A 27,109-nucleotide genomic window follows, 5' to 3' on the forward strand; every position below is an offset into this window, starting at 1 on the left:
TTGTATAAAACATTGACACATGATACCACACGCAGCAGCTCACAATGACAAGAGCTGACAATGAACTTAAAATAAATTTTGTCCGAGGCCAAAAAATCCTTTTAAGAATTTGCCTGACATAGAACATTTTAGAAAATGCATCTTGAATGCGATCAAGATCAATTCTAATGGATTTCTTCTGCAACAATCTCCCTGTCCATAAACAGATCTAAAAATGTTCTTTTCGAACATTTTCGAAATGCAATCATAATTTTCTTTGTAACTTTATTTTATATTTATCGAAAAATAAAACGCAATATTTTAAAACGGTATAAGGTCTCAGCCCATTTAGTATAACCGTGATTAGATTGAACGTGTAGAAATAAAACAAGCGGTTTTTAATTTGGTAGGAGTTCACATTTACACATTAAGATCATTGGTCGTTTACACATTGTTTCTTCCTTTCCGTTTATGCACTTAGAATTATGAAATATAGCACCACCGCCTGCTGATTGCAAAACAAACCTCGTCACTTTAGAGACATTATGTGTGCAGGATGATCTATCTATCCACATCCACATGCGTAAGCATAAGATATGAGCTGCGCAGTGCGCATGCTGGTGTTATGACCTTAAACACACTAACATTTACAGAGGTAGGGTTATTTGCACGTCATTCCTCCTAACTACATCGCTCATACAGTAGGCGGGAATACTCCTAGCTGACTCACATATTTCTACGCCCAGCTAACGGGACAGATCGACAGACAGCAAAGAGAACGCTCACTTCACCTGATCCCCAGAGAATATGCCGTGGCAGGTGAGAAAAATTATTCCTAGCGTGACGTTATTATAATACGGTTGCCGCCTTGTTCAGATAGCGATAAGTTGCATTATTCAGGCAAGTAATATGCTAGCTCACGGCATACCAAACTTAAGATTTCTACGTTTAAATATGCGCCTTGAACTTAATATCCGTGTAATGTTATTTACAGACGGAACCGACACAATTTCATTGCGGGTCGTCACATGAATGTCACGATGTTGACAATGACATTATCTCAGATCACTTAAAAGGAGTCCGTCAAAGAAGTCTACTAAGAGTTTATAAAAGAACTTTTGGTTATTCAAGAATATGTTTAACATACATATCCATCTCATTATGTCCCACTGACTGAGACCAATTGTACTATAAAGTGATAAATCAGAAAAAGCACGTTGCATAGGCCTACATTGAAACTCATCAAGGCATGGTATCTTTTTTCATACACGCCGACGTTGTATCTACCTAGAGGTTATATGAGATAGGTGGGAAAAGCGAAAGGTCACCTACTTAATTCCGATCATTTATTATTCTCCACGGCGAAATGAAATTGGTTTTTAACTGCTTTTAGCCATGCTGTCCGGGGGCTAAATACAATGTAGGAAACACCTTTGGGGTGTATATTCAGCCTTTTCGCCTATATACTACCACGCACCATAGTCTCTTTCCATGTAAACGTAGATCCAACTTCTGCCTCGCATTCCTGTCCATATAACATGACAGGAAAAACCCTAATTACATAGCCTCTACCGAAAGAAATTAGATAATAGGCATGTCATCATCTAGGGTTCGACTCTGATGAAAAGTAAGCGTATCTGAATAACGGGTACCGGAGAAGATCAGCATTGGTCAGAATTGTGCCGGAAGTGACGTGCAGTGGTGTTAGAAGCGAAGCTGAGTGGTCATTTTAACATAGAGGTGAACGGCAGTGAAGACGGGTTGTCGGAGGAAAAAGAAGTTTTCTAAACAACATGGTAAGATAACTCTCCTTTTTTACGCATTTTGGGCAGAGAATGCTTGTAGAAATAATAGACGCATGATATGAAAACGTGACACGTAACTTGAAGGTGCAAAATCGTGCTTAATTTGCGGTCAACTTGTTTAGAAATAAATGCTGCGTCGACCGCCAGCGCGACAAAAAGCGTAAAGGGGAAATAATTCCCGGGAGTCTATAAATCGTTGTCATGTGGAAATTTGGCATTAATATAATCCGATATGTCCATATCTAAGTATTTTTGGGTGTTTTATGGTATGGGCTGCAATTACAACGATGTTTTAGAGGTCTTGAAGGACCTTGTGAAAACCAGGAAGTAGTTCGTAACTAACAAGTGGAATGTACCGATCTCCGACTGCTGTGCACAGCTGTATCTTTTTTTTCAATATATTGACGAATTTTTAGATCTTTATATGTCCATCTGGCATGAAATTCCACACACATGATCACACTGATACACCTTTTACACTGGGGAAGGCGCTCATCGGTACAAATATACAATAAAGTGCAATGCATTCACAGGACAAATAAAACATTTCACTGACAAGATCTTCCCAAAAAGACGGAAAGAGAATTCAGGTGAGCTGACAGGTAATTAAGACTAGCTCAAAGTACTAATAATTGACATTATTATGCAATACTCAGTTGGTAAAACGATTCTCACAGGTAGATAAGATGTAACATGACCAATTTCTATAGGCTAATGATTGCCAGCCTGAGGAAAGTGATTGCCAGTCTCTTTTGTCAGTGATTTTTAACTCAGATAAGAGGCTGTCAGAATGTCACCTTTGTCTTGGCATTTGTCACTGATTAGCGCCTTCCCCAGTGTAAAAGGTGTATCAGTGTGATCATGTGTGTGGAATTTCATGCAAGATGGACATATAAAGATCTAAAAATTCTGAGTTAAAAATCACTGACAAAAGAGACTGGCAATCACTTTCCTCAGGCTGGCAATCATTAGCCTATAGAAATTGGTCATGTTACATCTTATCTACCTGTGAGAATCGTTTTACCAACTGAGTATTGCATAATAATGTCAATTATTAGTACTTTGAGCTAGTCTTAATTACCTGTCAGCTCACCTGAATTCTCTTTCCGTCTTTTTGGGAAGATCTTGTCAGTGAAATGTTTTATTTGTCCTGTGAATGCATTGCACTTTATTGTATATTTGTACCGATGAGCGCCTTCCCCAGTGTAAAAGGTGTATCAGTGTGATCATGTGTGTGGAATTTCATGCCAGATGGACATATAAAGATCTAAAAATTCGTCAATATATTGAAAAAAAAGATACAGCTGTGCACAGCAGTCGGAGATCGGTACATTCCACTTGTTAGTTACGAACTACTTCCTGGTTTTCACAAGGTCCTTCAAGACCTCTAAAACATCGTTGTAATTGCAGCCCATACCATAAAACACCCAAAAATACTTAGATATGGACATATCGGATTATATTAATGCCAAATTTCCACATGACAACGATTTAAAGACTCCCGGGAATTATTTCCCCTTTACGCTTTTTGTCGCGCTGGCGGTCGACGCAGCATTTATTTCTAAACAAGTTGACCGCAAATTAAGCACGATTTTGCACCTTCAAGTTCCGTGTCACGTTTTCATATCATGCGTCTATTATTTCTACAAGTATTCTCTGCCCAAAATGCGTAAAAAAGGAGAGTTATCTTACCATGTTGTTTAGAAAACTTCTTTTTCCTCCGACAACCCGTCTTCACTGCCGTTCACCTCTATGTTAAAATGACCACTCAGCTTCGCTTCTAACACCACTGCACGTCACTTCCGGCACAATTCTGACCAATGCTGATCTTCTCCGGTACCCGTTATTTCAACCCCTGAAACTAATTTTGCTTACACTGTAGATCATACAGCTGCTTGACGTCTTTAAAAAGTACGTTCAAAATCAAGTAATTCATGTACAGCTGCTTAAACTGATATGTGCAGTCAGCTAAATTCTGAGCAACGTGTACAGTCTTAGCTCATTTTTGTTCTTGAGTAACAGTTGAAATCTAATAACTTTTGCCAATTTGTGAAAAAGGGAAGGGGCCTGGTCAATTCGCTGTTTGAGAATTGAATTTGCCGTCAATAAGGGGGGGGGGGGGGGGGGGGGGGCGAAGTTTATATTTTCTTCTATGAATATTTCTATGATAACTGTTTTGAAAAACAGCAAAAATGACAGAAGCTTTTGAATCAAAATAATTCCCGTTGGTGGTAAAACAATCTGGTTTGGGAAAGTTTATCTAACCTCGTCTGACTTTAGCTGCTAGATTCCCTACGTCTTGTGAAGTCGCCTAATCTGAACAGATATGCTATTCCGATTTTCATTAAAATATTTAGTTACAGTTCTAATTTTGTCACAATGCGTTTGAATCTCCATATAAAAATTATTATCAGTATTTTGTAATCCTGACCAAAGTATATTTTGATTTCTTTTTAGCCACCGCCAACCGAGAAGTGCACCGTATGTGCGAAGTCGGTGTACGCAGCCGAGAGGCTGGAAGCTGGCAAAAAAATATTTCACAAACTTTGCTTCAAGTGTGCTGTTTGCAGAATGACATTAACGTGAGTAAATTCACTGTTGGTCAACACGATCGTTTGCTTGGGCAGTCAGCATGATATGTTTACAAACAACTCCTTTGCGCATATATTACCACACCTGTGTTCAGAATTAACCCTTGTGCGTTAGAAGTAGACTTCCATATATAGACCACTTAAAATAGCGACGGGCATATTTTTCTTTTTGTGGTTTGGCAGTGAAATATTCCAGAACTCCATGTCTGCTTTGATAAAAGTACCAGAAAACACATGCATGTTGACGCATCCCGCATGCCAAGCAAGAAATCTAAGCGATGTTTTCATTGATCTCAAGAATTAATGGTATCGAGCACACCTGCAGTCAAGAAACACGTAGTTTCGATAAGATATTGCATAAAGTGCACTTTTCTTGAACTTTTGGTGCATTTTTTTTTACTGAGGATCTGTTATATGTGATAGGCACAAAGTTCTTGCTTGGTCTGTGAACGTTTAATTGGAAATCAATACGTCTTGAGAAAATTGGTCTAGTTATTGGGATTTATTGTAAGCTTTCGTGACATTATTTTTGTTAACGGGACTTAATTACAATCTCACGACCTTAACAGCACAAAACAACAGGTAAAGAATACAGCATGGTCGTTGCCTGTTGATTTCACGTGTCGCAATTATTATAATCTTCGTGAGCGATGTGCACAAAGGTACAGTCAGCGATTTGCTGACGTAAAAAAACTGCATTAAAACAGTTCTGATCAGCTTTTCAGTGGCATATTTGTGTCACTTGTGTTAACCTCCTCCTTTGGTTCCATTCATTCTAAGTTCGAACTCCACTTGATCAGTTTTTGAATTTCGATTGGCCAAAATGACACTTTCGCCATCTGCCGCCATCAGAAGCCTTGTTTTAGTTTTATTTTGCCTTTTTTATTTCCTTCTTTTTCACATTTGAAAACACTTTGTCAAATCGGGATGAATAGGCACTGCTTTGAAAGCGCTGTAAATCCATTACCTACAAGTACAAGAACCAGTAAAAAATTAAGCGCCAACTGAGCGTCTTGCGTCTTCGAAAACAAGCCTTCCTGTCGGTTATTCAAAGGTCGGATAGGTAAATGGTATATATAGTTTGGTGAAACCGAAGGTATTAGTGTTTCTGAAGAAGTAGAACTTCGATCTTGTAGCAAAATATTAACGTGGCTTGTTTATTCTATTATTTACATTTAATGCTTACCGTCTACTTCATACACAAGTACCGCATGTTGCAAGGTCTCAGCTTATACCCCCCCTATTAGACGTGCCAGTAATCTACATAACCATATAGTCCCTTCTTGTAAATGTTTACATTTAGGCCTATTACATCTTGCAAAGTATACACATACACTTCAACTACCCTCTACCAGGGCGACAGTTTAATTTTTCACAGATATTCACAGATATGTCTCTAGATAAATAGAAAGTCCTTTGGCTATTTTCCATTTTTCCCTATATAATCTGCCCATCTTGGTAGAGGGTACACTTCAACTGAGTAATAAGCCGTGCGTATCTCATCGTCCGATTTCCGCTGCTTTTAAAAGAAGAAATAGGCTCTCGGTAATATTCAGTTTTATATGTATCTACTTTTTTTATTTTTAGAGTTCAAAATTACCATCAGTCGGACGGCGTCCTTTTCTGCAAGAAACATTTCCAGGAAAATGTGGTGCATCCAAACACTCAGGTGGTCAGCTAGTCTGAGAACGGCGCACGTTGTGATTACAAAAGAACGAGGAACTGTAGCATAATCTGATATGCACTTCAACTGAGTAATTGATATTAGCAAGAACCCAGTATATTGGAGCAATATTGCTGATAGAAGCAGAGACCAATTTCCTGGTGCTTTAGATTAGTGCATTTATACATTATATAATCAAAACAAAGTCTGAGATTATGCATGATATGCAATTATGTTGTTTACCTGAGTTGAGAAATTACATACTGTTTTAAAACTCTTAACGATCCAAACGTGCCCTTTACAGCTTGAACTAGGAGTGACGAGGTCGGTCTGAGGATGGCATAAATCGGCAAAACATGTCAAAACTGCATAAGGCGCAGCTGGCAGCGTGCACATTTCATGGCTTGGCATTTTAAATCGTATTCGAAAGGCATGTATGTATCGAAAATAAGTCACCGTCTTCTTTGACGGATGATCATATACCGACCTCCAATTTCTTCGAAATATGAAAAGATAAATGATACGTAGACTACGTAGATATTACTGACGGACTCAGGATAATGTTGGCGCGATTTTGTACGCCCACCACACTACCCACCTAGGAAACATTCGAAAACTGTTGCGATTTGAAGCAATTAAATATTTTACATTACAGCACAGTGCACTAAAGTATTGTACAGTAGACCTCACATAGCACCGACAGAGGGCCTAAACCAGACGTACCTGTATCATGTGGTACTTATGAGATACATGTAGCCCTATATCCCATCGATTTGTAAAGGGTGCCTCTCACACGCCTCCCCATGCGTCGTCCCTGCGGGGGTACAGTCGTTAAATCTCGGCTCCATTGGGACGACACATGGGGAGGCGTGTGAGAAGCGGAGAGACTATTAAAAGATTAGGCGGTTTTCCTTTCATGTATGTCCGCCATATTTAGTTCGTGACTTTGTACAGCCATGGATCAACTCGTTGTGAATGCGGTCACAGACTATATAAAAACGGGCAAGAAGGTAGTAAATGCGAGATTTATTGTACGTACATTTTGTGGTTCTTTTCTCCCACGGCTTAAAAAGAGGGAGCTAGATGCAAACAGGAATTGTCTTGATATAAATAATACAGTAAATGTAAGAATTGTTTGTTGTTGTATTTTGTAATCCGTCACCTTCTGTGTCAGAAAAAAAATTTATAACAAAGCCACCATTAAAAGATAAAAGGTATATATACATTTCAAATCTCCCAGTCATATTTCTAAATATTCTGTAAAGCTACTAATCTTTACCCAATTTAAATCATAAAATCGACAACACCCCTCAAATAGAAGTACCCATTGTCAATATTTCATTCTCAAATGTCAGGAAGGCATGGCGACCTAAACGAACCGTGTTATTTATTCATAATTGGTACACATTATCGAATCCAAGTGTATTTTTTCTCTGGGAAATTTAGATTTGTAGAAAAAATCGAGCATAGAATGCCTTTTACAAAAATTATTTTTTTTGCAATGGAAAGGAGTCCGTTAGTTGAGATAAACCGTAATTTTAACTTTTCAGAAAATATCGCATAAAGTACAGAAAATACCATGTAAAAAATCTTTTTTATTTTCTAGCCTTTCGTCTGTGTTAAATTTAGAGATAAAGCAAGTGAAAGAGACGCAAATGGAATTGTTATTATTTACAAATCACGAACAAAATGGGACAAGAAAACATTCTACAGCGTTCTGACCGATAGGATTTTTTTACTGACACCTGACGATGATAAACTATATGTACTGGACATAAAAAATATTTAGTATCTTCTATTAAAAAAAAAAAAAACATTAAAAACACTTTATTTAATTAATTAAAAACCAAATAAATAAATGAAAATACCAATTAAATTATTTTTGGGATAACATGAAAAATAGAAATGAAACATCGAACTCATTCTATATCTATTGACTAACACAAGTCATTTAACTGTCCATTTTTTTTTCTTTTTTCTCTAGCTGAACTAATTATTAGAACATTAAGAATCATTCCAAACTAAAGATGTAAAATCTATCTACAGGTAATATACACTAGCATTTATAAAAAAACTAGGTACATTTTGTTGTAAATGAACAAAATCATATCAATAATTGTACAGAAACCAAGTATATAACAATGCACGTTTATAAATGTCTGAACTGTTATCAAAATTTTGAGCACAAATATTTACAACTGTGCAATGCCTTTTAACAATAACCTTCATCACAAAAATCTGTTATCTGCATTTTCGCATTATATACCTGCAAATACCAACTATGTTGATGTGGCATTTTACAATCCAAACTCAGTGTTCCAATTTAGATTTCTAAACAATATTTTTGATATTCACCCAAATACATCTTGGCATACAAATATGGCTGGATATGTGGCAGTCATCACTTAGAAACAATTTCAAACAATCTATTGTACTAATTCTTCAACATCTAGTAAAAACCAAACCCCACCTTGTATATATATTTTTTTAATTCTGAAAAGAGAATAATAAATACATGGCCAACTCTCTTGGTCGAAAAAATAAACTTATTTGATCAGCTGCCACAAATCCAGGTTTAATTTTTAAAACTAGTCTTGCATAGCCTCTATTCAATGAGCTTCTTGGCCTTGAAATATCTTCTAAGGTATAAAACTTGCCATGAAGCAAGGCCTAGGAGACAGCACATGGAGAAAATACTGAAGTACAAAACTCTTGAATGGGTGGATTCTGAAAAATGAAGAAAAAATGAGCATTAGAGCCAACACAGATGAATTCAACCTTAACAACAACGACATCGCTAGGGATGAGCCATTTAGTGCACAAGTCTGAAAATATGGCATGTGATCTGGAGGGCCCTCTGCTTCAATCTCAAAAATGATATTTTTGACTCCCAAAAAGTAGGAAATCCAGCGATAGTCGTAAACAATTATTACTGCATCTTACAATCATGTTTTGCAATAAGTAAGTGCATCTTAATCCACAGTATCTTTGTAAAAGACAAAGAAACTACTTTAACTTAGAACAAGGCACAGAACTTTCTTATCAAATGTATCAGTTAGTAAATAAAATCTTATCTTATATGCATCTTGCATTCAGGGGGACTAACTAGTCCAAGGGTCAAATACAAAGCTTGGCGTCTAATCCACTAATAGACACTGAATAGACATCCCATGGGGAAGTATTCAAGTGGGACGGCCATATTTAACCCTCAGGCTAGTCAGTCCCCTGTTGTGAACGGGGCTAATAATTCACCTCTTATGCCCTTGAAATTTCTTTGTTAAAGTAATATTACCATTAGTATCTCTCATTTCCTCTTCTCTAGCTCTCATGTAGGCAAAGTCATTAACAATGGCTTCTGAAAGATCTTCTAATTTTCTCAGTTCCACTTCCAATGGTTTGAGTTTCTCTGCTTTAGCAAGCTGTAAAATTAGCATATGAAGCAGTGGTTTAAGGGAATATAGACTTATTTTTAAAAAAATCAATCATATCAATACACATTTATCTAAACACTAATATCAATTCAACCCAATTAACACAAGGTTCTGATGACTCACAATAAATCGCAAGTAATGAAAAGTTTATCACAAGTAATGAAATCTTAAATCACCTTTAAACACTTATAGAAAGATATAATGGTGATTAAAAAAAGAAGTGAAAAGATCTAAAATGTAAAGACAAATATACTGTAAATAAAAACCAAAATTCTCCTCAAAACAGGAGAAAGCAAAACACACCACAATTTTTTTGTTATCTGTTATGGATAAATATATGAAGCTGTGTTTATTTACATGTATGCTTATTTCATAAGCCTTATGACAAGCTTATATTTATAATGATAGTATATATACCATCTTCCTAACACATGCCTACTGCCCGGATGAACCTCAGTGGACTGGGGTGCAGGCTTCAAACCTGTAGCCGATTAGCGTCGGAGTGGTTCAATTCCACCTTTCGGGCGTCATAATAGTATTTATCAGCTAGAACTGTGGGAGCTTTTTATGATACAATATGTCAAGCCTTGCAGTTGTGAACAAACATTCCAGACAATACATGAATACTTACTGCTTCATAATTCTTGGCTTCTACACCAGTTTTGACATCAATAGTAACTTCTCTGTCAGGGGCATGTGTACCTGAAATATCCACATACATTTAAAAATTATTGCTTACTGTATTAATAACTATGGCAAACAATAACAATCTTATTATAACATGCCTCATAACTAAGCGGAAGAATAGGTATCAACATCATGCTTTTGTCAAGTGTGTTAAATCACTGGCATATACTAAAGTAGTCATACTACAACTTCAGATGATATGTATATATGTATGCAAAATAATTCTGTACACCATAAATTACAAAAATTTATTTACACAGATCACTTACCCATTGGTAGTTTAGTTTCAAAACATACTTCAAACATGTCATAGTCTTCAGTGGTGAAGGCAAATTTACCCTTAGATGCATCATCTTTCTGATACAATATGTGACCTCTGGAATCTACAACCTGAAGCAGCAATGTTTTATAATGTGAGTATAAAGCAAACCTTGTTTGTGCTCAGTGAGGTAAGAATAAATTAACTTGTATGCTGCACATGAAAGGAAAGGAAATGGCTCTTAAAACTCTTACCGGTCTTTTGGACCGACCAAGTCCAATTTTTTACCGGTCCAGACAAATTTTGCCAACCATGACTGATCAGACCGACAGTTTCAGCATGTCTGATGAAGTGGAGGGCCAGATAAATAGGTCAATTTACAACCAAACATTTGAAGGTGCTTCTTTTTGGCCAAACAAAATATTAATTTGGTTTATGATTTGGCATGTTAAAATTACTTAGTCACAAAAGAAACTAGTAGTGGTATATATGCATTACTGGAAATCCATGCTCACTTTCTGTGTATCTTTCATATTCCACAGGAATTACATTGTCAACATAATGTGGGATAAAACTAAGAAAAGTAGGTGTCTTCTCAAACCCAAGCATGTTATATATATATATATATATATATATTAAATCTTCTATCAGAGCAAGCAACCACTAAAAAAAAAACACTTTCACCTTCCCAGTTCTATGTCTGACAGATTGTATGGTAAATAAACCAATTTCTTACTAAAGATGAGTTGATTTACAAATCTACTGAGAAGAACTAAAATTTATAAGTCTTATTTCCTTGGCAACAAACAGTTAAGTTTCACATACCATATGGCATACTCTTTATGCAAATAGCAAAAACTGAAAGCATATGTTCCCATATGGAATTTAAATCAATATATATATGTGTACAACCTGTGCACAAATAAATAGTGTTAAACATTAAAAGAGACTAAGGCTTCGTTCACAAGCAATGTCTATTTTCTAAATTCTATTCGCGCTATCTTATGGCCACGGTCTGTGCCCTGAATATCCCGCCGCGTAATTACTGGCAGCGCGAGCCAGTTACTTATAGTAACTTATAGTAACTGGCTCGCGCTGCCAGTAATTACGCCGCGGGATATTCAGGGCACATACCGTGATCATAAGACATACCGCAAATAGAAAATAGAATTTAGAAAATAGACATTGCATGTGAGTGAAGCCTAAGCGAGTGTTCATCATATATGTGGTTAGACATCATGAACAGAAAACCAAATAGCAAGAGCCTTGGATTAAATTAAATAGGATATTATAACTTCTACAGTGGACAAGGACTGAACACTTCCACTTCCACCAGGTTTCAGTCAAAATTTACCAAATAACATTATTATAAATGAAATCATGAGAAGTTTCAGGTAGGCTAGTGCGTGTAACATACGTATTCTGCGATTATGATACTAGAAGTCAGCGTGTTGCAATAACATAGATGAAACAATTTGGATATATTAAAATAATGCATTTAGCTGGTTGAAAAATCGGTGTATTTGTTCCTTACAACTAACTTGGTCCTCTGTCCCGGTGCTTCTGTGAGATCGTAAATTCCTGTCACCAGCACATTTTTGTGTATCTCTTCTTTCAGGCACTTCTTCTGGTTAATAGGCAGGTGAAAACTAAGAGCATCGATGGAAACTAGAAATATGCTGCTAATAAGGAGTAAATATTGCCAAAACTCCATGCTGAGTTATTGTCCTTAATCCTCCCCCAACGCGACAGAATTCAAAAATAGACGTACGCCTGTTTCAGTCACCACGCAAACGTGGCAAGTACACACACGTAGTCGGCAGTTATCGTGTTCAGTGTCAAATATACTGACAGGTGGCGCTACACTTGGGTGAATGATAATGATGCAATGAAACTTTACTGCCATCTTTCGACAAATCGTCCGGCAAACTCCGACCGGTCACAGAAGAGGAGGAGAGAATAGAAGTAATGATTTTGTATGATTTAATCATATTCATTTCCATTTTAAAAAAGCCTGAAAAGTACCATTTAATTAAATTTTTTTCTACCGATATTTCCCATTTACATTTTGTAGACATTATTGCTCAGGAACAATTTACAAGTGTGAGCCTAATATTGAGGAAACTCTCCGCGCCATGACCTCGCTTTGGTTACTATTGTGATTGGTGATAGTGCTTCCCATATTGAAGCAATGCCCGAAGCAACACATGCTTCCCACATCGAGGTGAAGCAGAGCAAGAAGTTATAATGAGATATAACTTTATAACTTCTTGAGCAGAGTAAAAGCAAAACACTACCTTGCCGTTGGTCGTTGTAGGCCTAGCCAGTGAGTACCGAGTCGTACTTTTCCCCTGAGGAAACAGTAAATACCTCTTGTTTAATGCATAGTAGCATTTCTTGTCCAATATTTTTATCACTCTTATCATCTGTAAGATTGTAAAAAGTTTGGCCAAGGTTTCTTCTTCCAAGACTTTCAGTAGTCATCTAATTCATCCCTCCATCGTTTGACCGGCCTTCCTCTTTTTCTTTGTCCATACCTTGGGGTCCATTCTGTAAGCATTTTAGTTTATCACAGTGAAAAAACTTGTGTTTTGAACGAATTCAAAATTGCAATAGCATTAGCAGAATGAAACTAGCTCTGTATGCTTAACACAAAATCCTCTGTTGAAAAATTATTAACGTACATAATCTGGATTAAGTATTGCATTACCCTTAACATAAACATTGCTCAGTCATTTCATTGAAATGATCAAACTGTTATGTTAACTTTAGTTTTGATTTGCAGATTCTTCCTTACCAATATATTGTGTGGGAGAAAATGGCAGGAAGGAAGCTAAAAGCTGGCAGGTTGTTTTGGTGACCTTTTTATTTATTTTCAGTTGTCTAGTCCATTTTTTGTGTGTAAAAATAGACAAAACAAAATAAGAAGAAAGGAAACCTTGAAGAGAGTACTTGAAAAAAGGCCATCATGAATTTTAAACCCCATATTTTATTCACAGCTCTAGGGAACTTGTTTTGTAAGGTTAAATTGGTTAAAATTTTTGTTAAAGAGTTACAGTTACTGTTTTGAATTTTTATGAAAAGACAGACTTCAAAATTGTGCATTTATCCACTTCATTTGCAAAGGACAATACTAACGAAATTGTTTACATGTTATTCTTGTAGACAAGTTGTTTTGCTGATGGAAAGCATGGCTAAAACAGGACATAGGAAGGTTATTCCCAGGCCAAAACGTTACTATGAAAGCAAGAATTTTCAGACAGTTTTATTTGACCCAAGAGGTAAGCAAATGATAGCCTTATTTCAATTGTTGCCTTATATTGAAGTATATAATATTAACAACCATATAATAGAGAGAAAAAAAATGTGTATTTAAGTTTGAAGTCCGTCACATTTCTCATCTCATTTTGCATGAATCATGAAAGTAATTTTTTGTAAACATAATACAGGTATTTTTTCACTACTGGAAAAGTGCAAGTTTATTTACAGTACATGCAAGTTTAGTGTATCAGATATGATGTCCATATCTTCAAATGATTTGAAAGTCAGTAGACAATGTCTTTGGTGATTCAGTGCTATTTGATTATTTTCAATTTTAGTTCAGAGGATGGTCTTTTACCAGCAAATAAGTAAATGGGTTGTTGCCAGAAAATGACATGGAAAAATGGATTAAAAAACTGGAAACATTGCCAACGTGATGCAGTGAGGTTATAGGATTATTTCTTGGGGAAGCAAAGAAGAACAGGAGCTTTTTACGACGGACGTATTGTCATGGGTTAAAGAATAAATCCCATTTAAAGGCAGAGTCAGTTATGCTTAATGGTTGAAAAAGTAGCCTGAAGGTTATGTTATATATATGCATGTACAGCCAAATGATATATTAATAAAGATGTTATTAAAACAATTAAAAATTTGTGAAGCATTTTTATTGGCAATTGTTTTGTTAATTTGAAAAAAATTGATAGTGGTCATCTCCACCTTTCCTCTCCATTTTTTTTCAAGAATAAAATTTTCTGCAAAAGTATGATTAAAAACATGCACACAGAAGCACACAGACATGTCCAAACAGTAACAATGATTAAAAGTGGTAACACTTGGGATGATTTTTTTCCAAGCACCTAAACTCACTTCCATGAAAAGATTGTGTAGCATGAATACATCGCAAAGGCATTTGGGGGCAGTATTACATTTTCTCTTGGGAAAGTGCCATGTTTAGGGGCTATATACAGAGGTACTTGAGATGGGTTATGGTTTGTTTAGAACTAAACCTGGATATAAGTGTAGATTGTTTGTCAAAGGGGGTAAAAACTTGGGTTTCAGATTTTGGGGTTAAATTATTATTATTATTATATTTTTTTTGTGATAAGTCTGTACGGTCAGAGATGTTTAATAATTTACAAGCAATTTCAACAACTTGACGTAATGTCTTTGTTATTCACTTGCCACATAATCCCCTTTTCTAATACATAGTTTGTCTTGTTTGAAAAGATAATTATTCGTTCATGGGGAAACGACGATTTTCCCGTACTTACCAATCCATTCTGACATTCAAAGCCAGTTCATTTTTTTTTTTTATGATCTGTTATTAGATTATTACAAAGGTTAAGCCATGCGTGAAGGTCACATGGTCTGATGGCAAGTACAGATTCCAGAATAATTGCGATAAACGCTTTTTTGTGATAAAATGTAATTTGTTAATTTTTTTAGGAGCTAATTAACAGAGTATTTATCGTGAAATATTAATCGCATACGAACAGTTCGTTGTTATCCCTTAAAGATTAAAAGATTTGGATTCCCCACAGCTAGTCAGAACTAGCCTGAGCAAGCACCGAGTTAACATTTAAATATTGAAACTGACTATTTTTGTCTGCGTTGGTAAATTTTGCAAAATTTGACAATATTGAAAAATGTGCCCATAGAAAGCAGATCGTTCTCACACGTCGAATTTGTTGTGAAAATAAGACGTGGTTGATGACAATATTTACAGGTTTTAAAGAATAAGGCAACGAACAAATGCGATATGTTTACATATTCAACAACTTGATCCCTTTCTATACTGTAGAAATCAACTTTCTATAATAACCCAAGTGTGTCGTACAATCTTCCAAAGTACCCACTTACGTCAGCACAGATAGCAAGATGTCCAGCAAGAAAAAAAAGAAAGATCCCAAAAATTGGGTACGAAGCTTTACAGTGACCGATCCACAACTTCATGAAAAGGGACATACAATATACTGTGTGACCTCTAAGGTAATGTGTTACATCTTAATTTGCTGCTCAGTTTTGTGTGTAATCCGCCAATTTTCTTGACGACCGTGCCTGTCGGTGTCGCTGTCCTCGACTCAAGCCGATAGACGATACATTCAACGTACTCAACAAGTGCTACATATATCGCAGCTGTGATTAATACGTCGTGTAACAGATTACCATTTTAACGCCAACCAACTGGCGTAAGTTGACAAATAATTGTGTGATGTCCCAAGTGAAAGTAAATATACAGTATGTCAAATGATAGAAAGAAGGGGAACCCAAAGAAGGGGCGGTAATGTTTTAACTTACGTGCAGGTATGTGTCTGCACAGCGTTTGCAAAAATACAAGAGCCTTTTCCAGGTTAAGGCAATGGAGGCTGAATTTTTTGTAGATTGTAACAACAGGGAAGCTCCCCCTCCCCCCCCCCCCCCCCCCCCCCCTTGTAGGGGCAGGTTTGCTACACACACTTCACTTTTGGAGCTCGGTTATAGATTGTCTGGTAGAAGTTTTCTCTCTGACATTCATATTCTATAATACTCTATAATAATATGTACCCATTTCTTTAGGTTTTTCCAATTGATCGCCCAGAAGTGATAACAGAAGTGGTGGTGTGGAGAAGATACAATGATTTCAAAAAACTGTATCAGTCTTTGTTAAAATTACACAAGGCATTACACAGACGGGCAGAATTTCCACCATTTGCAAAAGCTAAATTATTTGGTAGGTTTAAAATATGCTTTTGGAATAATTTGGAAGTTTAAATAGTGCTTTAATCAATTCCAAAGTGATATTTTCTATAAATAGTCTCTTTTATTCAGACTTTTTTGTGCACGAGATTTAAAATAATGCTTAGTTACAATGTATGCCAGCAGTTGGCATTATAAATACAAATGAATATGTTTCTTTGGTTTTAAAGGTAGATTTGAAGAAAATGTTGTTGAAGAAAGAAGACAGTGTGCTGAAAACCTTCTTAATTTTGCTGGAAGCCAAGACCACTTATTTATGTCTAATCTTTTCCAAAGTTTCTTTGAGGTAATATCAAAACACAGATGCACACTACTGAATGGAGAAACACTCAATGGAAATTATTGTGTAAAAAATACAATCAACTGGAATCCTGAAATTCATAAGAGTGTCTCAATCAACCATTTAAAAAATTGCCTCCAAGACTACATTTTGTTTCACTTGGCTAAGATAGAATGAACTGATGCAAATTATGAACGTGTATGATAAATTTCATCATTCTTTAGGCTGTTTTATCCCTTTAGGGTACATGTATAAGCAATATGAATATTCAAGACAAATATTCTATGTACATCTACATCCATTTGGATATGAATGTATTTAACATCACATGCACATGCACATGCATGACCCAATCTACTATTAATAGAATATACAGAATAGTAGGTTTGATAAGATGATAAATCATATTTTATCTTTCACTAAAAACAGAATATTTACTTTTGTTGTCAAATAAAACCTGACTTTTACTGTTGCATACATTTTAAGGGTGGCGAAAAAAGCAAGTTAAATAGAGAAGTGACTGCTCTGCCAGACTCCCCATTGAAACCTACAAAAACCCACCCAGATGAGGACAACACTTTGGTGCAACAGCAGGAGGATATAGATGAGCTGTCTGCTAGTACTGCATCCAGTATATCCTCCAGTTTAATTAGTAGCAGGTAATTTTGTTGTCGAGTGGCTGAATTTGGAATGCATATACCAGCTACTTCATAAGAAAAGATTCAATATACCTTTATAAGGCTGGCAAAACTTATTTTTACATGTGAAGAATTTAGAGATCAGATTAGTGTTATATTCTGTTCAGATTGAAGAATTATTTTATGATAACATTTTTTGCTATTTTGACAGAGAGCTACTAGGAACTCTTGGGGGTGTTTGGAAATTTCCAGCAGTTGATGAAGACCTCAATTTTAACTCAGATGACAATGAAGATACTGATTTTACTGATGACTCAGCACTTAATACTCCTCTTCCTGACACAGATATTTCATTTTTTGATCCCTTGATGAATGTTCCAAACTCAGAAGACCAACAGGATCACCAGGGTCATAGTAATGCTTGGTTACTGTCAGCCATGACAGCATGTGCAGAGTTGGATAGCAGCCAAGAACATACACAAACTACAGAATCACCTGCTAGTAATGACGTTTTTGATGCTGAGATACCAGATAACTTTGGTGTTGTGTCTTCAGATACTTCAGGGACAGAAGTCCCTGAATTGGTTGGTGCTGAGGCAGATAGTGTTGATGGTGCTGATTTGGTGCTCAATAGAGATAGTGATTCTACCTTGGGTCAGTTTGATCCACTAGGCTCACAGTCAGAATCAAGAGTTGAGTGTGGTAAAGGCGACTTGGAATTGAGCTTTGCACAACACCCAGATGTACCTGATGCCCAACAAATCAGGGCTAGACAAGATAAGACCAGTAAAAGTTTAAGTTCAGAAATTACAAGTATTGCTAACAGAATACGATCTCACACAGCAGAGAGTGTGACCACAATGGATCTAGGTGGGCAGCAGGATTACATTTACCAGGCAGCAAATCAGATCAGCCTTGCACAGCAATGTGAAGCCAATGGGAACTTTGAGGTAGCTTTTGGTTACTACAAGAATGGTGTTAGTGTACTACTTAAAGGAGTGCAGGGTAAGGTATAAACATTCTGTATTGTGTGTCATTGCCATTTTACTTTTGAAGTTTTTGCAGTACTGCAGAACCAAGTGTTAATGTGCATTTATTGTTACAGAAATAATGTTTTGAAAAATAAAACGAAATGAAAAAAAGTTCCTTGGATATTTAAAATGGTTTCCTGCAAATCGTGGATATGATTATTCATAGGTTTTTATGGAATTACAAGTATATTGTGTAGTTAGTTTCTGTGCTTTAACTAGCATGAAACATTTTCACCAAATGCTGAATATTGATTGCCTTTAGCTTAAGAAAATGAAAATATATTAAAATACATTGTAAAGTTATCACTTTGGACTTAGTTTTTGTAATATAACATGTATATTTTAAATTTATAAGGGGATAGTAATAAGTCAAGACGTGAAGCAGTAAGAAGAAAAACGGCCCAGTATTTACTGAAAGCAGAGGATTTGTACAACAGACAACTGGCTGACAAAAAAGAAGATCAAAAAAGATGGGGGGTACGTATATAATGTAGTGTGCTCTTTTTGTGCTCTAGTATGGTAAGTAGATGGAGAATATGTGTACAGTTGTGGGCAGGTTATGTTTAGAGAGGGTGATAGTAGGGCACATTCAGATTCACACATTGTACTAGCTGAATCAGCCAAACTCGCTAAAGTGCGATCAGTGGAATCAGCTAAATTAGCACACAATAGTTAATATCCTCATAGCTGCTCGGTGTGTTAGGGTGTATTTCCAGAGATTTAGATTGATCCAGAGATTCACGTTAAATTGCAGTCAGTCGAGCGAGCACCATAGTTAATTACCCCCTTACAGCTTTCAGTAGTATGGACAGACGCTTAAGCCGGCTAAGCTGACAGTAATCTAGTGAGACTCCCCACAGGGATAGATCGATCTGAAATCTATGGAAATGGGGTGTTAGACAATTAAGCTTGTTCTACTGATTGCACTTAGGCAATAATGCCATTTTGTGAATCTAAATGTGGTCTTTATATCATTTGTTTGTAAGTCTAAGACTTAAAGTGTAGGATTTTAAACACACATTGCACACATAAACCAATTCTTGTTGAACTTGTCTGAGGACAACGAATACCTTTCAATCAAATGTTAACAGATAATTGTCACCAAAAATAATTAAATCCACCACCTGACGAACCTGCAACCATCTTAACACAATTTTGAATCTTGCACAAGCCAGAGGTCTGTGTGAAAATTCAGCTCAAGTGATGGTGGAATTTGAAGGAAGCTTTTTCACAGATTGTTACAGAGCTATGCTGAGTGTCAAGTAAGGAGGATCAGAGGTTGGTTAGTTGGAGAAAATAATTTTTCTCCAGGAAAATTTATTAAGTATGAAATTTTAAAACTCATACTTAATTATAAAATTATATATCTAAAAGTTTGATCATTTTTGCCCATTGAAAAGATCGAGTAATTACTGTAATTCATGGCAAATATCTGTTAAAATCTTCAAAAAGTGTTACTTGTCTTCTGATAAGTTCAACAAAAAGGAGAATTGTTTTATGGCCTTGCATGTTTAAAATCTTACACTTTGTCACTTTCATAATATTGGGGCTTATTACAAAGGGCATAAACCTGTTAGGATATAATGGCTCTGTTGTTAAAGGCATAATACATTAGTTTCATAGACCATAAGGATTAAATGCATGTATTATTATAAGAAATGGTTGTAGATTTTGTAAGGGAAGAATAGCATAGATGCTAGATAATCATTTATCTTATTGATGTAGACTGCATGCCATGCTATTGCCTCATGTCTGCTTTATATATATATATAATATGTTGGTGGCTTAAGTTAAACTATTGCACATTCATAGAAATAAATGGATGGCATGTCTAATAAATGGATGGCATGTCTTTCGGTTTATGTTTATTTTTATTTAAATTACTTTTTGCATGATTTTAGTCTTCCTAGCTAAAAATATTTTTATCTCAATTTTTTTTATGTTTTGTACCTTCATTTTTCAAACAACAGATATTTCACGCAAAATAGGGAAAATTGTGTGTGTCAGTGCAGAATTTGACTTTTTAAGATCTTTTGTGTAGTAATCAGTTTGTTTCATTAAAGAATTTTATGTCCATTTTTGTCATTTTTATGGTATTTTGAAAATTACTATTTTTTTTCAAGTATACTAGGGAAGTAGTTTTTATGTATAAATACATTATATGTAAAGGGAATGTACTATTAATATTACATTATACAAATGCATTTACCCTTTCCATGCAGTCACTTTTGAGATTATTCTCTAGGAAGGTATGTAGCATTTTTAGAAAGCTTTCAGTCATAATTACATTTGAAATATTGCCCTGCATCCAAATATTGGAAGAACATAATACACATTTTGAATGTTTTAGGAACACTATGGTAATGCTGGAGGTTTCTTGGACTGATAAATGAGGATTGGGATGGGTATTTTACATCACATTTTGTCATGCATATATTTACATGAACATGTTTTGAAAAAATTTCAGAGTGACAGCAAAATATCCCCAACTGTTGAAGTAGATCCCAGTATAGCATACCTGCAATGTCCTATCTCGGAACTTCAGAACTATAGTGTGCTAGGGGTCATTGATAAAACCATGCTGGTAATGGATAAACAAACTGATCAAACATATGTAATTAAGGTGAGTATTAACACTCAGATGCAGTTTTTGGTATATAATTTTGCACACAACATCCACATTTATGACTACATGTTAACTTGATAAATAAAAATAGAATTTGATTTCATAATTGCATATGTATAAGGTTACAAGAAAAGTGGTTGTGCATTTTACATATTTTTTGTTAAGGGTAATTTTTGTTTGGCTTCAGGTGCTGTACAAGAACACTTTCCCACAACTTGGTGTTCCAAACATTATACCCACCCATTGTCCATATATGGTGCAGTTTTACAAGTTTTATGAGACTAGTTCAGCTATTTACTTACTACTACAGTACGCCAGTGGTGGAAAACTCTGGTCATATATCAGTGGATATTTGCACAGCCATAACAGACAAGGGGCAGATGTGGATAAAACTGGTGAAAATACTCCTACCTTGAGACAATCTAATGCATACACAGGCCAGAAGCTTGTGGAAACTGAGGGATATGATATAGTGCAGAGACAAGAACAGAACTTGTCTGGAGTGATAGGAGAACCTGAATGTTCCAGTAGCTATATTGAACTTTTTTCAGAATATGCTAAAAGTATGAAGCAAGATATAGATCCCAGTGTAAAATTTTCTAAGGACAGTCCCAACAGGGTGACGTATCACAAACCACATGATCCAGATGACAGGGAAGAGAAAAAGAAACCAAATTATCTCAGTCTGTCATCTCTAGATGACCAGAGTGAAAAAGAGGACTCCCCAGCAAGGGATGATGTGTTTGAACAGACACCGAAAGAACCACATGCATTTCAAGATGTTTTGGAACAAGCTCAACCCTCGTTAGAAGTTTTCAGCATCAACAGCATTGATAGCAGCGATCGCATCAGGCTTGGCAGCAGTATGTCAGACCACATCCAAGGCATTATGGAAGTTACTGAAAATTCACCCACACATTCGTCTACATATAGCATTGATGATTCCGACTTAGAAAACTTGAAAAGGGAATTCGAGACTGACCATGAGGATATGTTCAGCAGTGGTAGCACCATGAAATTTGAGGATAGCTATTCTGGTAGTAATGCATCTTTGCTAGCTAATCTTGGCACTCCAGAGGCTGGATCTTCCCCTAAAATTGGAAGACAGAAAAATGAGACTGGAGAAATGGATAGTTCACAAGAACACAAGGATCTAGTTAATAGTGCCAAACAGTTACTGGAATCTGTTGAAATAACTTTAAGTGAAACTGACAAAGAAGTAGCTTATCTGATGACACAGGATCAAAATCCTAGAAATCAGCACCAGACCAGAGAACAAATCCCAAAGGTTTCCACTATGGCAAATGATCCCGAATTAATAGCTGGTCTTACAGTTGATGAAAATGGGTGTGGCCCTGATACTGAGGACAAATTACAACTAACAGAAAATGGCAAAAATGCAAATGTTGCAAGTAACTCAAACATGCCCGATGCTTGCCAACTGGGTGCAGTAAGGAGAACATCTGTCCCATCGTCAAAAGATACTGTCTTAAGTATTCAAACCAACAGACAGACATCTATAGAAAGGAGTCTTGAGACACCTTCTAAACCAAGGCAAAGGATGCTGTCTGCTGTGTTCAGCCAGCTGGACCTGGCTGCTGAGGAGAGGGCCAGTAAGTGCCGTCTACCAGAGACCTGTGTAAGACGTTGGGCTGCTGAGATTATAGTGGCCTTGGATAAACTTCATGGCATGGGGATAATCTGCAAGTAAGTGAATAGCAAATATATATTCTCAGGCTTCCTAGTTTTTTTGCTTGGAAACTTAACATTATTATACTGTTAACGATGCTGTTTTGTAATAAAGTTTTAGATATAAGAAATACATACACCAATTTGTTGCTGTACATGTAAGATGTTAAAATTGATAAGTTGAAGTTAAACAGATATTTCTGAAAGTAAAAGATTAGTTATAAATTTCATTTTTGATAAAATTAAATTTCATGCACTATTGATGCTGGTAAGAAAAATATACTCACACTTGATGACTCAGACTGGAGAGCAAATGTAATGTTGATTATTGAACTTTTCTCTATGATCAGTAGTCACTCTAAATATCTAAATATATTACAATGAAATCTCAGGAAGTAAAATCAATTAATGCATTTATAATTCCAGAGATCTCAACCCAGCCAATATTCTGCTTGGTGAAAGAGGCCATATTATGCTGTCCTACTTCAGCCAGTGGAACACAGTAGAAAAGGCACCCAACTTTGATGCAATAGATCAGCTGTATTCAGCACCAGGTTAGTCTTCAGATGTTTTTTTATTGATACCTTTACTTTAGCCCAACTTGCCCTTGTTAACTCTAGAAATAACATACACAGTTTGTGATTTGACCAGGAAATAATTGACACTTAACATAAATTCATACAAGCAACTTGCATTCTTTGACAAGATCAGTGAAAGTCATATAAGTATTGTATGCAAAAAGGTTTATATGTAGAATTGTAAGACATTCATGGTTTTCTTTGTACTTTTTCATCTCCTTGTTCTTTTACATCAATTTTCTGATTGTTCATTTAAATACTGATTAAATGGATGTCATACAAATGAGCAAATTCTTTTGTAATTTTAGAAATAAGGCAGGTGATGGATCCAACAAAATCTGCAGATTGGTGGAGCGTTGGTGCATTGCTGTTTGAGATGCTTACTGGTCAGGTAAACCAAACCGGTGCCAATTATCACATTTTAATGCTTTATCATTTGCTGCAGTTTTCCAGTAATAATTGTGCCACGGCGCGTCCACCAGCCTTTCCTCTCAAAGTACCTCAGTTTTGCTTGAGGAATCGCCATGTCTGTCATATTTTGCCAAACACAGAACCTTAATTCTGTTACTCCTCATTGGCCATTAAGATCCATCTCTAACCACTATGCCCTCATATTTGGGTGTTTGTTTTTTATTTGAACCTGCTCAATTTTGAGGTCAAGTGGTGCACTTTCATTGGACAGGTGTTTCCATTGTCACGGGTTAATATATATGGTCAAAGTCTTTCAACATTAGATGTGCTATGTCTCTTATGCCATGGTGGATATGAAGAACAAAAGATTCAGATGTGGCAGACCTGCCACACATGCACATCACACATAAATGCAAGCTACACCACACCTGGGACTTTAGTTTTTAGCATCTGATGAATATTTATATGATAAAGGTTTTCTGTACATATATTAGCTTTAACTAGCTTTACTACAGTAATAGAGATTGGAAATGCATATGACATAAATTTGTAATATCTTTGGGACTTACTGTGCATAATCTGTATTTTATTTAATTAAAGCTAGGACTTACCATGTGTATTGTGAAATATGTATACATGGTCGTAAATAATAGCAGGTTTATGGTCATATATTCATTGTATTACTTTTGTTTCAGTCTTTGCTGTCTTGTCATCCTAGTGGAATTAATACCCACACAGCTCTGCATTTTCCATGCCCTTTGTCAAATGAGGCACAGTCACTGTTAAATGAGGTGAGATTTCAAATTCTCTTCAGTTAACTGTTTTATGTCAGCCTTACGCTGATATCTGGCAATATTTGTCAATTGCAATTTCAGCTTAATTTGGCTAAAGTAAATGAAGAGCATTTAAATATTTTCTTCAGTTAGGCCTAGAAAGGAACTCTTGTCCTGCATTCAATATTTGTTGTAAGATTTAAACTATGAACCCTGGAGTTATGGATATTTGAGCTGCAATCCCATTTCATAATTTTATTTTATAGATATGCATAATTTAGTGTGTTCCTTTTTTTTTTCTTTTCAGCTTCTTAGGTATAATCCCAGTGAAAGACTAGGCTCGGGTATTAATGGCATTGAAGAAGTAAAAGAACATCCTTTCTTTTCAACTGTAAATTGGAATGAACTGTATTATTAAGTACTTGTCACCACTTTTAAAATTATGGAACAAAAAAAGTCCTATAGTGCTTATAGAGGCTTGTAATAAATGTTCATTGCCTCTTTAATAATTTAATATAAGAAACATAACTATTCATGTTTATGATACATTAATTTAAAGTATCATCAAATGGAATTGTGTTATATGAGTTATGTCATTTGTAATATGTAACATCATAGACAACAAAAATCTGTAAGATATGACAGAACATATTTAATCACAACTTTATCAGTGGGTGCTTGAGATTGAAATAAATATTCACTCTCAAAAAACATGCTTTGATCATATAATTCTAAAAACATTGGACACGAGCCAGATATCATGTCTGATATAATATGACTCTCTTTCAGGCATTTTAAGATTATGTCAGACATTTTTTGCATTCATTAAATTGGGAAATTGGATAATTGCACACTTTGAAGAGAGTAACTTTAAACCAACATTAAAGTCAAGTATATTCTAATGCTAGATATTAGTTGCTCTCTCGATCAAATGGCAACAAATTCACAACATTCCGACATTCTTTGCCTGAATTAGAAAAGTACTATACCTGAGACATTAATATTATTGTGACTGACATGCAGACACAACATATTAGACATTTTCAGTTCACTCCAGTTAAGTCCCCTTTTTTTGACAGCTTTCCAGGAATGCTAACCTCTTGTTTACTGTGTGCATATCCTTGATCATGCACTCCTAGCCAAATTTGCCTGCTGATGACCTTGACCTTTGAAAAGTCTTCAGTTATACTGTTAAAATGTGTTAGAGATCAAAACTTCTCTTCACACCCAATTTAAGTAGGTTCTTGAGCTAACAGCCAAGTCTGCTTTGAATGGTTTAGGACTAAAGACAGGATACAGTATATGTTTGCATTGTCTTAACTTTCCATTTTCCTTTTACGAAGCCTGCACTTATTAAAGGAAATACCATCCCACTATCCCCATCCCCCAACAAACTGCATTTTATGTTAGGTGAAATAGCAGAAAATACACATAACCACTCATTCACTTAAAGTCAGGTGAAGAAAAATGGTTGAAAAATGCAATTTTTGGGGGATTATATCTGAGTTTGTGTAAAACGGCTTGTAAATTGTTCTCATGACAAAACCCTACAAAGTTATTTTAACAGTTTCCTTAAGTTAACATAATCTCAGCTTTTTGGGGCCTGGGTTGTTTTTCCTTCTCCTACTGTATTGTTTGTTGCTGTATCTGTCTTTCCAGCTGTAAATAAAATGTTTCCATGCAATAACATCAGTAGGAAAATGTCTGCCACAAGTGAGAATGCATTGTACAATCTCAAACTGGCTGGTGTTTGAAAAGTTAAAGGGATGACAACTCTTCAATTTGGCAGGAAATGTGCCATGTATATCAAATATTCCTTTTATGTATAGGGCAATTTCCCCATTCTTACCAATGGTTTATGAATTTATTCCAACATTCAAAGTTAATAGATTTGGATTTTTTTAAAGAGTATGTTTTTAATTATAATCTTTTAAGAGATTACTTTAGAGGGCAGCAATCAATAACCGTATGTCCTGGCAATATCCGGATTTTACTATTATAGTAACTGCTGATTTGGTGGTAAAATGCAATTTCTCATATTTTTATGTTTTTGTTTACAATTTATTTATTGAGAAATTTTGAATCTCATAAAAAAGTTGCAATCCCTTTTAAAAATCATTTGTACAAAATTTAGACAAAAATCAACATGAAAACATGACTCAACAGTATAATTAATTTAATATTTAAGTGTGACTGTAATTAATTTCATAAACGAATTTTAAAAATACTAAGTTACAATTTCAGATAATCATGATTCTTACCTTTTGCTTGATTTTTTTTATTTTCATTCTGCTGTTGTAAATGCAGTAAATACACAAGTAAAATCAATACATTCCATTTAAACATGAAGCTTAAAAGATCTTGCCATCTGAAAAAGCGATCTTGATTAACAGGCTCTTTTTTCTTGTATCTTTTAATTTGGGCATAATTTATAGTTTGTGTGTGGAAACGGCTGCAGTCCTGTTTTCTGCATGTTTCATGTAACCGCACGTACGTACTTCTATGTAACTTAATGCCGCTGTGCAAAACGTATCTTCTAGCACTTGAGATAATCGCCACGCGAACCATGTTTCACCACAGACCAGGGATGTATCTCCTGCCCACAGTCGAGGGTCCGACTCTTTAATCTCGGAAGATCCATTTCGTTTATGTATATACCTAAGTTCGTAGC

General features: G+C 35.7%; 3 protein-coding genes, 2 long non-coding RNA genes and 1 other non-coding gene across 8 annotated transcripts; 4 read left to right on the forward strand and 2 right to left on the reverse strand.

Annotated features, from left to right (window-relative positions):
- Positions 1 to 608: 608 nt before the first annotated feature.
- LOC106164227 (uncharacterized) lies at positions 609 to 7,161 on the forward strand. Its single transcript, XM_013542069.2, has 3 exons — positions 609 to 798; positions 4,242 to 4,366; positions 5,963 to 7,161. Exons 1-3 carry the CDS (start codon positions 787 to 789, stop codon positions 6,054 to 6,056), a joined length of 231 nt encoding a protein of 76 aa, XP_013397523.1. The 5' UTR covers positions 609 to 786; the 3' UTR covers positions 6,057 to 7,161.
- Positions 7,162 to 7,613: 452 nt separating this feature from the next.
- LOC106164225 (transmembrane emp24 domain-containing protein 10) lies at positions 7,614 to 12,255 on the reverse strand. The gene is made up of 5 exons (XM_013542067.2): positions 11,950 to 12,255; positions 10,426 to 10,546; positions 10,101 to 10,171; positions 9,331 to 9,457; positions 7,614 to 8,765 (listed from the first exon to the last, which is right to left on the reverse strand). The coding sequence occupies exons 1-5, from the start codon at positions 12,127 to 12,129 to the stop codon at positions 8,644 to 8,646; spliced, it is 621 nt and encodes a 206-aa protein (XP_013397521.1). The 5' UTR covers positions 12,130 to 12,255; the 3' UTR covers positions 7,614 to 8,643.
- Positions 9,910 to 9,996, forward strand: Trnastop-uca (transfer RNA opal suppressor (anticodon UCA)). The gene has a single exon. It is a non-coding gene; the product is annotated as a tRNA-Sec (tRNA).
- A 106-nt stretch (positions 12,256 to 12,361) lies between the features above and the next one.
- Positions 12,362 to 14,326, forward strand: LOC106164226 (uncharacterized). The gene is made up of 4 exons (XR_015333279.1): positions 12,362 to 12,380; positions 13,201 to 13,262; positions 13,581 to 13,696; positions 14,015 to 14,326. It is a non-coding gene; the product is annotated as an uncharacterized LOC106164226 (long non-coding RNA).
- A 1,017-nt stretch (positions 14,327 to 15,343) lies between these two features.
- LOC106164214 (inactive ribosomal protein S6 kinase delta-1) lies at positions 15,344 to 25,908 on the forward strand. Of its 3 annotated transcripts, none has more exons than XM_087007114.1 (13): positions 15,344 to 15,665; positions 16,233 to 16,386; positions 16,583 to 16,698; positions 17,179 to 17,351; positions 17,542 to 18,335; positions 18,717 to 18,838; positions 20,584 to 20,610; positions 20,829 to 20,984; positions 21,175 to 22,694; positions 23,103 to 23,230; positions 23,563 to 23,645; positions 24,361 to 24,456; positions 24,746 to 25,908. In XM_087007114.1, exons 1-13 carry the CDS (start codon positions 15,555 to 15,557, stop codon positions 24,854 to 24,856), a joined length of 3,591 nt encoding a protein of 1,196 aa, XP_086863240.1. In that variant the 5' UTR covers positions 15,344 to 15,554; the 3' UTR covers positions 24,857 to 25,908. The 3 variants fall into 3 exon arrangements, with proteins under 3 accessions (XP_086863240.1, XP_013397496.2, XP_086863241.1); XM_087007115.1 differs by lacking the exon at positions 15,344 to 15,665 and adding an exon at positions 15,725 to 15,865; XM_013542042.2 differs by lacking the exon at positions 20,584 to 20,610 and having other exon boundaries at positions 15,346 to 15,665.
- Positions 25,076 to 27,065, reverse strand: LOC106164218 (uncharacterized). The gene is made up of 2 exons (XR_001238546.2): positions 26,700 to 27,065; positions 25,076 to 26,097 (listed from the first exon to the last, which is right to left on the reverse strand). It is a non-coding gene; the product is annotated as an uncharacterized LOC106164218 (long non-coding RNA).
- Between the last annotated feature and the right edge of the window lie 44 nt (positions 27,066 to 27,109).

Source organism: Lingula anatina, chromosome 2 (assembly GCF_051362555.1).
Source record: "Lingula anatina isolate TDL-2025a chromosome 2, LinAna3.0, whole genome shotgun sequence".
NCBI classification, from domain to species: Eukaryota; Metazoa; Brachiopoda; class Lingulata; order Lingulida; family Lingulidae; genus Lingula; species Lingula anatina.

Bases quoted from the DNA above. Each gene is read 5' to 3' on its own strand.
- LOC106164214 (XM_087007114.1), top strand. From the start codon at position 15,555: ATGTCCAGCAAGAAAAAAAAGAAAGATCCCAAAAATTGGGTACGAAGC. The intron at 20,611-20,828 runs GTATGTAGCATT...AAAAAATTTCAG, and splicing joins TGAGATTATTCTCTAGGAAG to AGTGACAGCAAAATATCCCC. The intron at 23,646-24,360 runs GTAAACCAAACC...CTTTTGTTTCAG, and splicing joins TTGAGATGCTTACTGGTCAG to TCTTTGCTGTCTTGTCATCC.
- LOC106164225 (XM_013542067.2), bottom strand. From the start codon at position 12,129: ATGGAGTTTTGGCAATATTTACTCCTTATTAGCAGCATATTTCTAGTT. The intron at 10,547-11,949 runs GTAAGGAACAAA...TTGCTGCTTCAG, and splicing joins GACAGAGGACCAAGTTAGTT to GTTGTAGATTCCAGAGGTCA. The intron at 10,172-10,425 runs GTAAGTGATCTG...TGGATATTTCAG, and splicing joins TGAAACTAAACTACCAATGG to GTACACATGCCCCTGACAGA.
- LOC106164227 (XM_013542069.2), top strand. The intron at 4,367-5,962 runs GTGAGTAAATTC...TTTTATTTTTAG, and splicing joins GTTTGCAGAATGACATTAAC to AGTTCAAAATTACCATCAGT.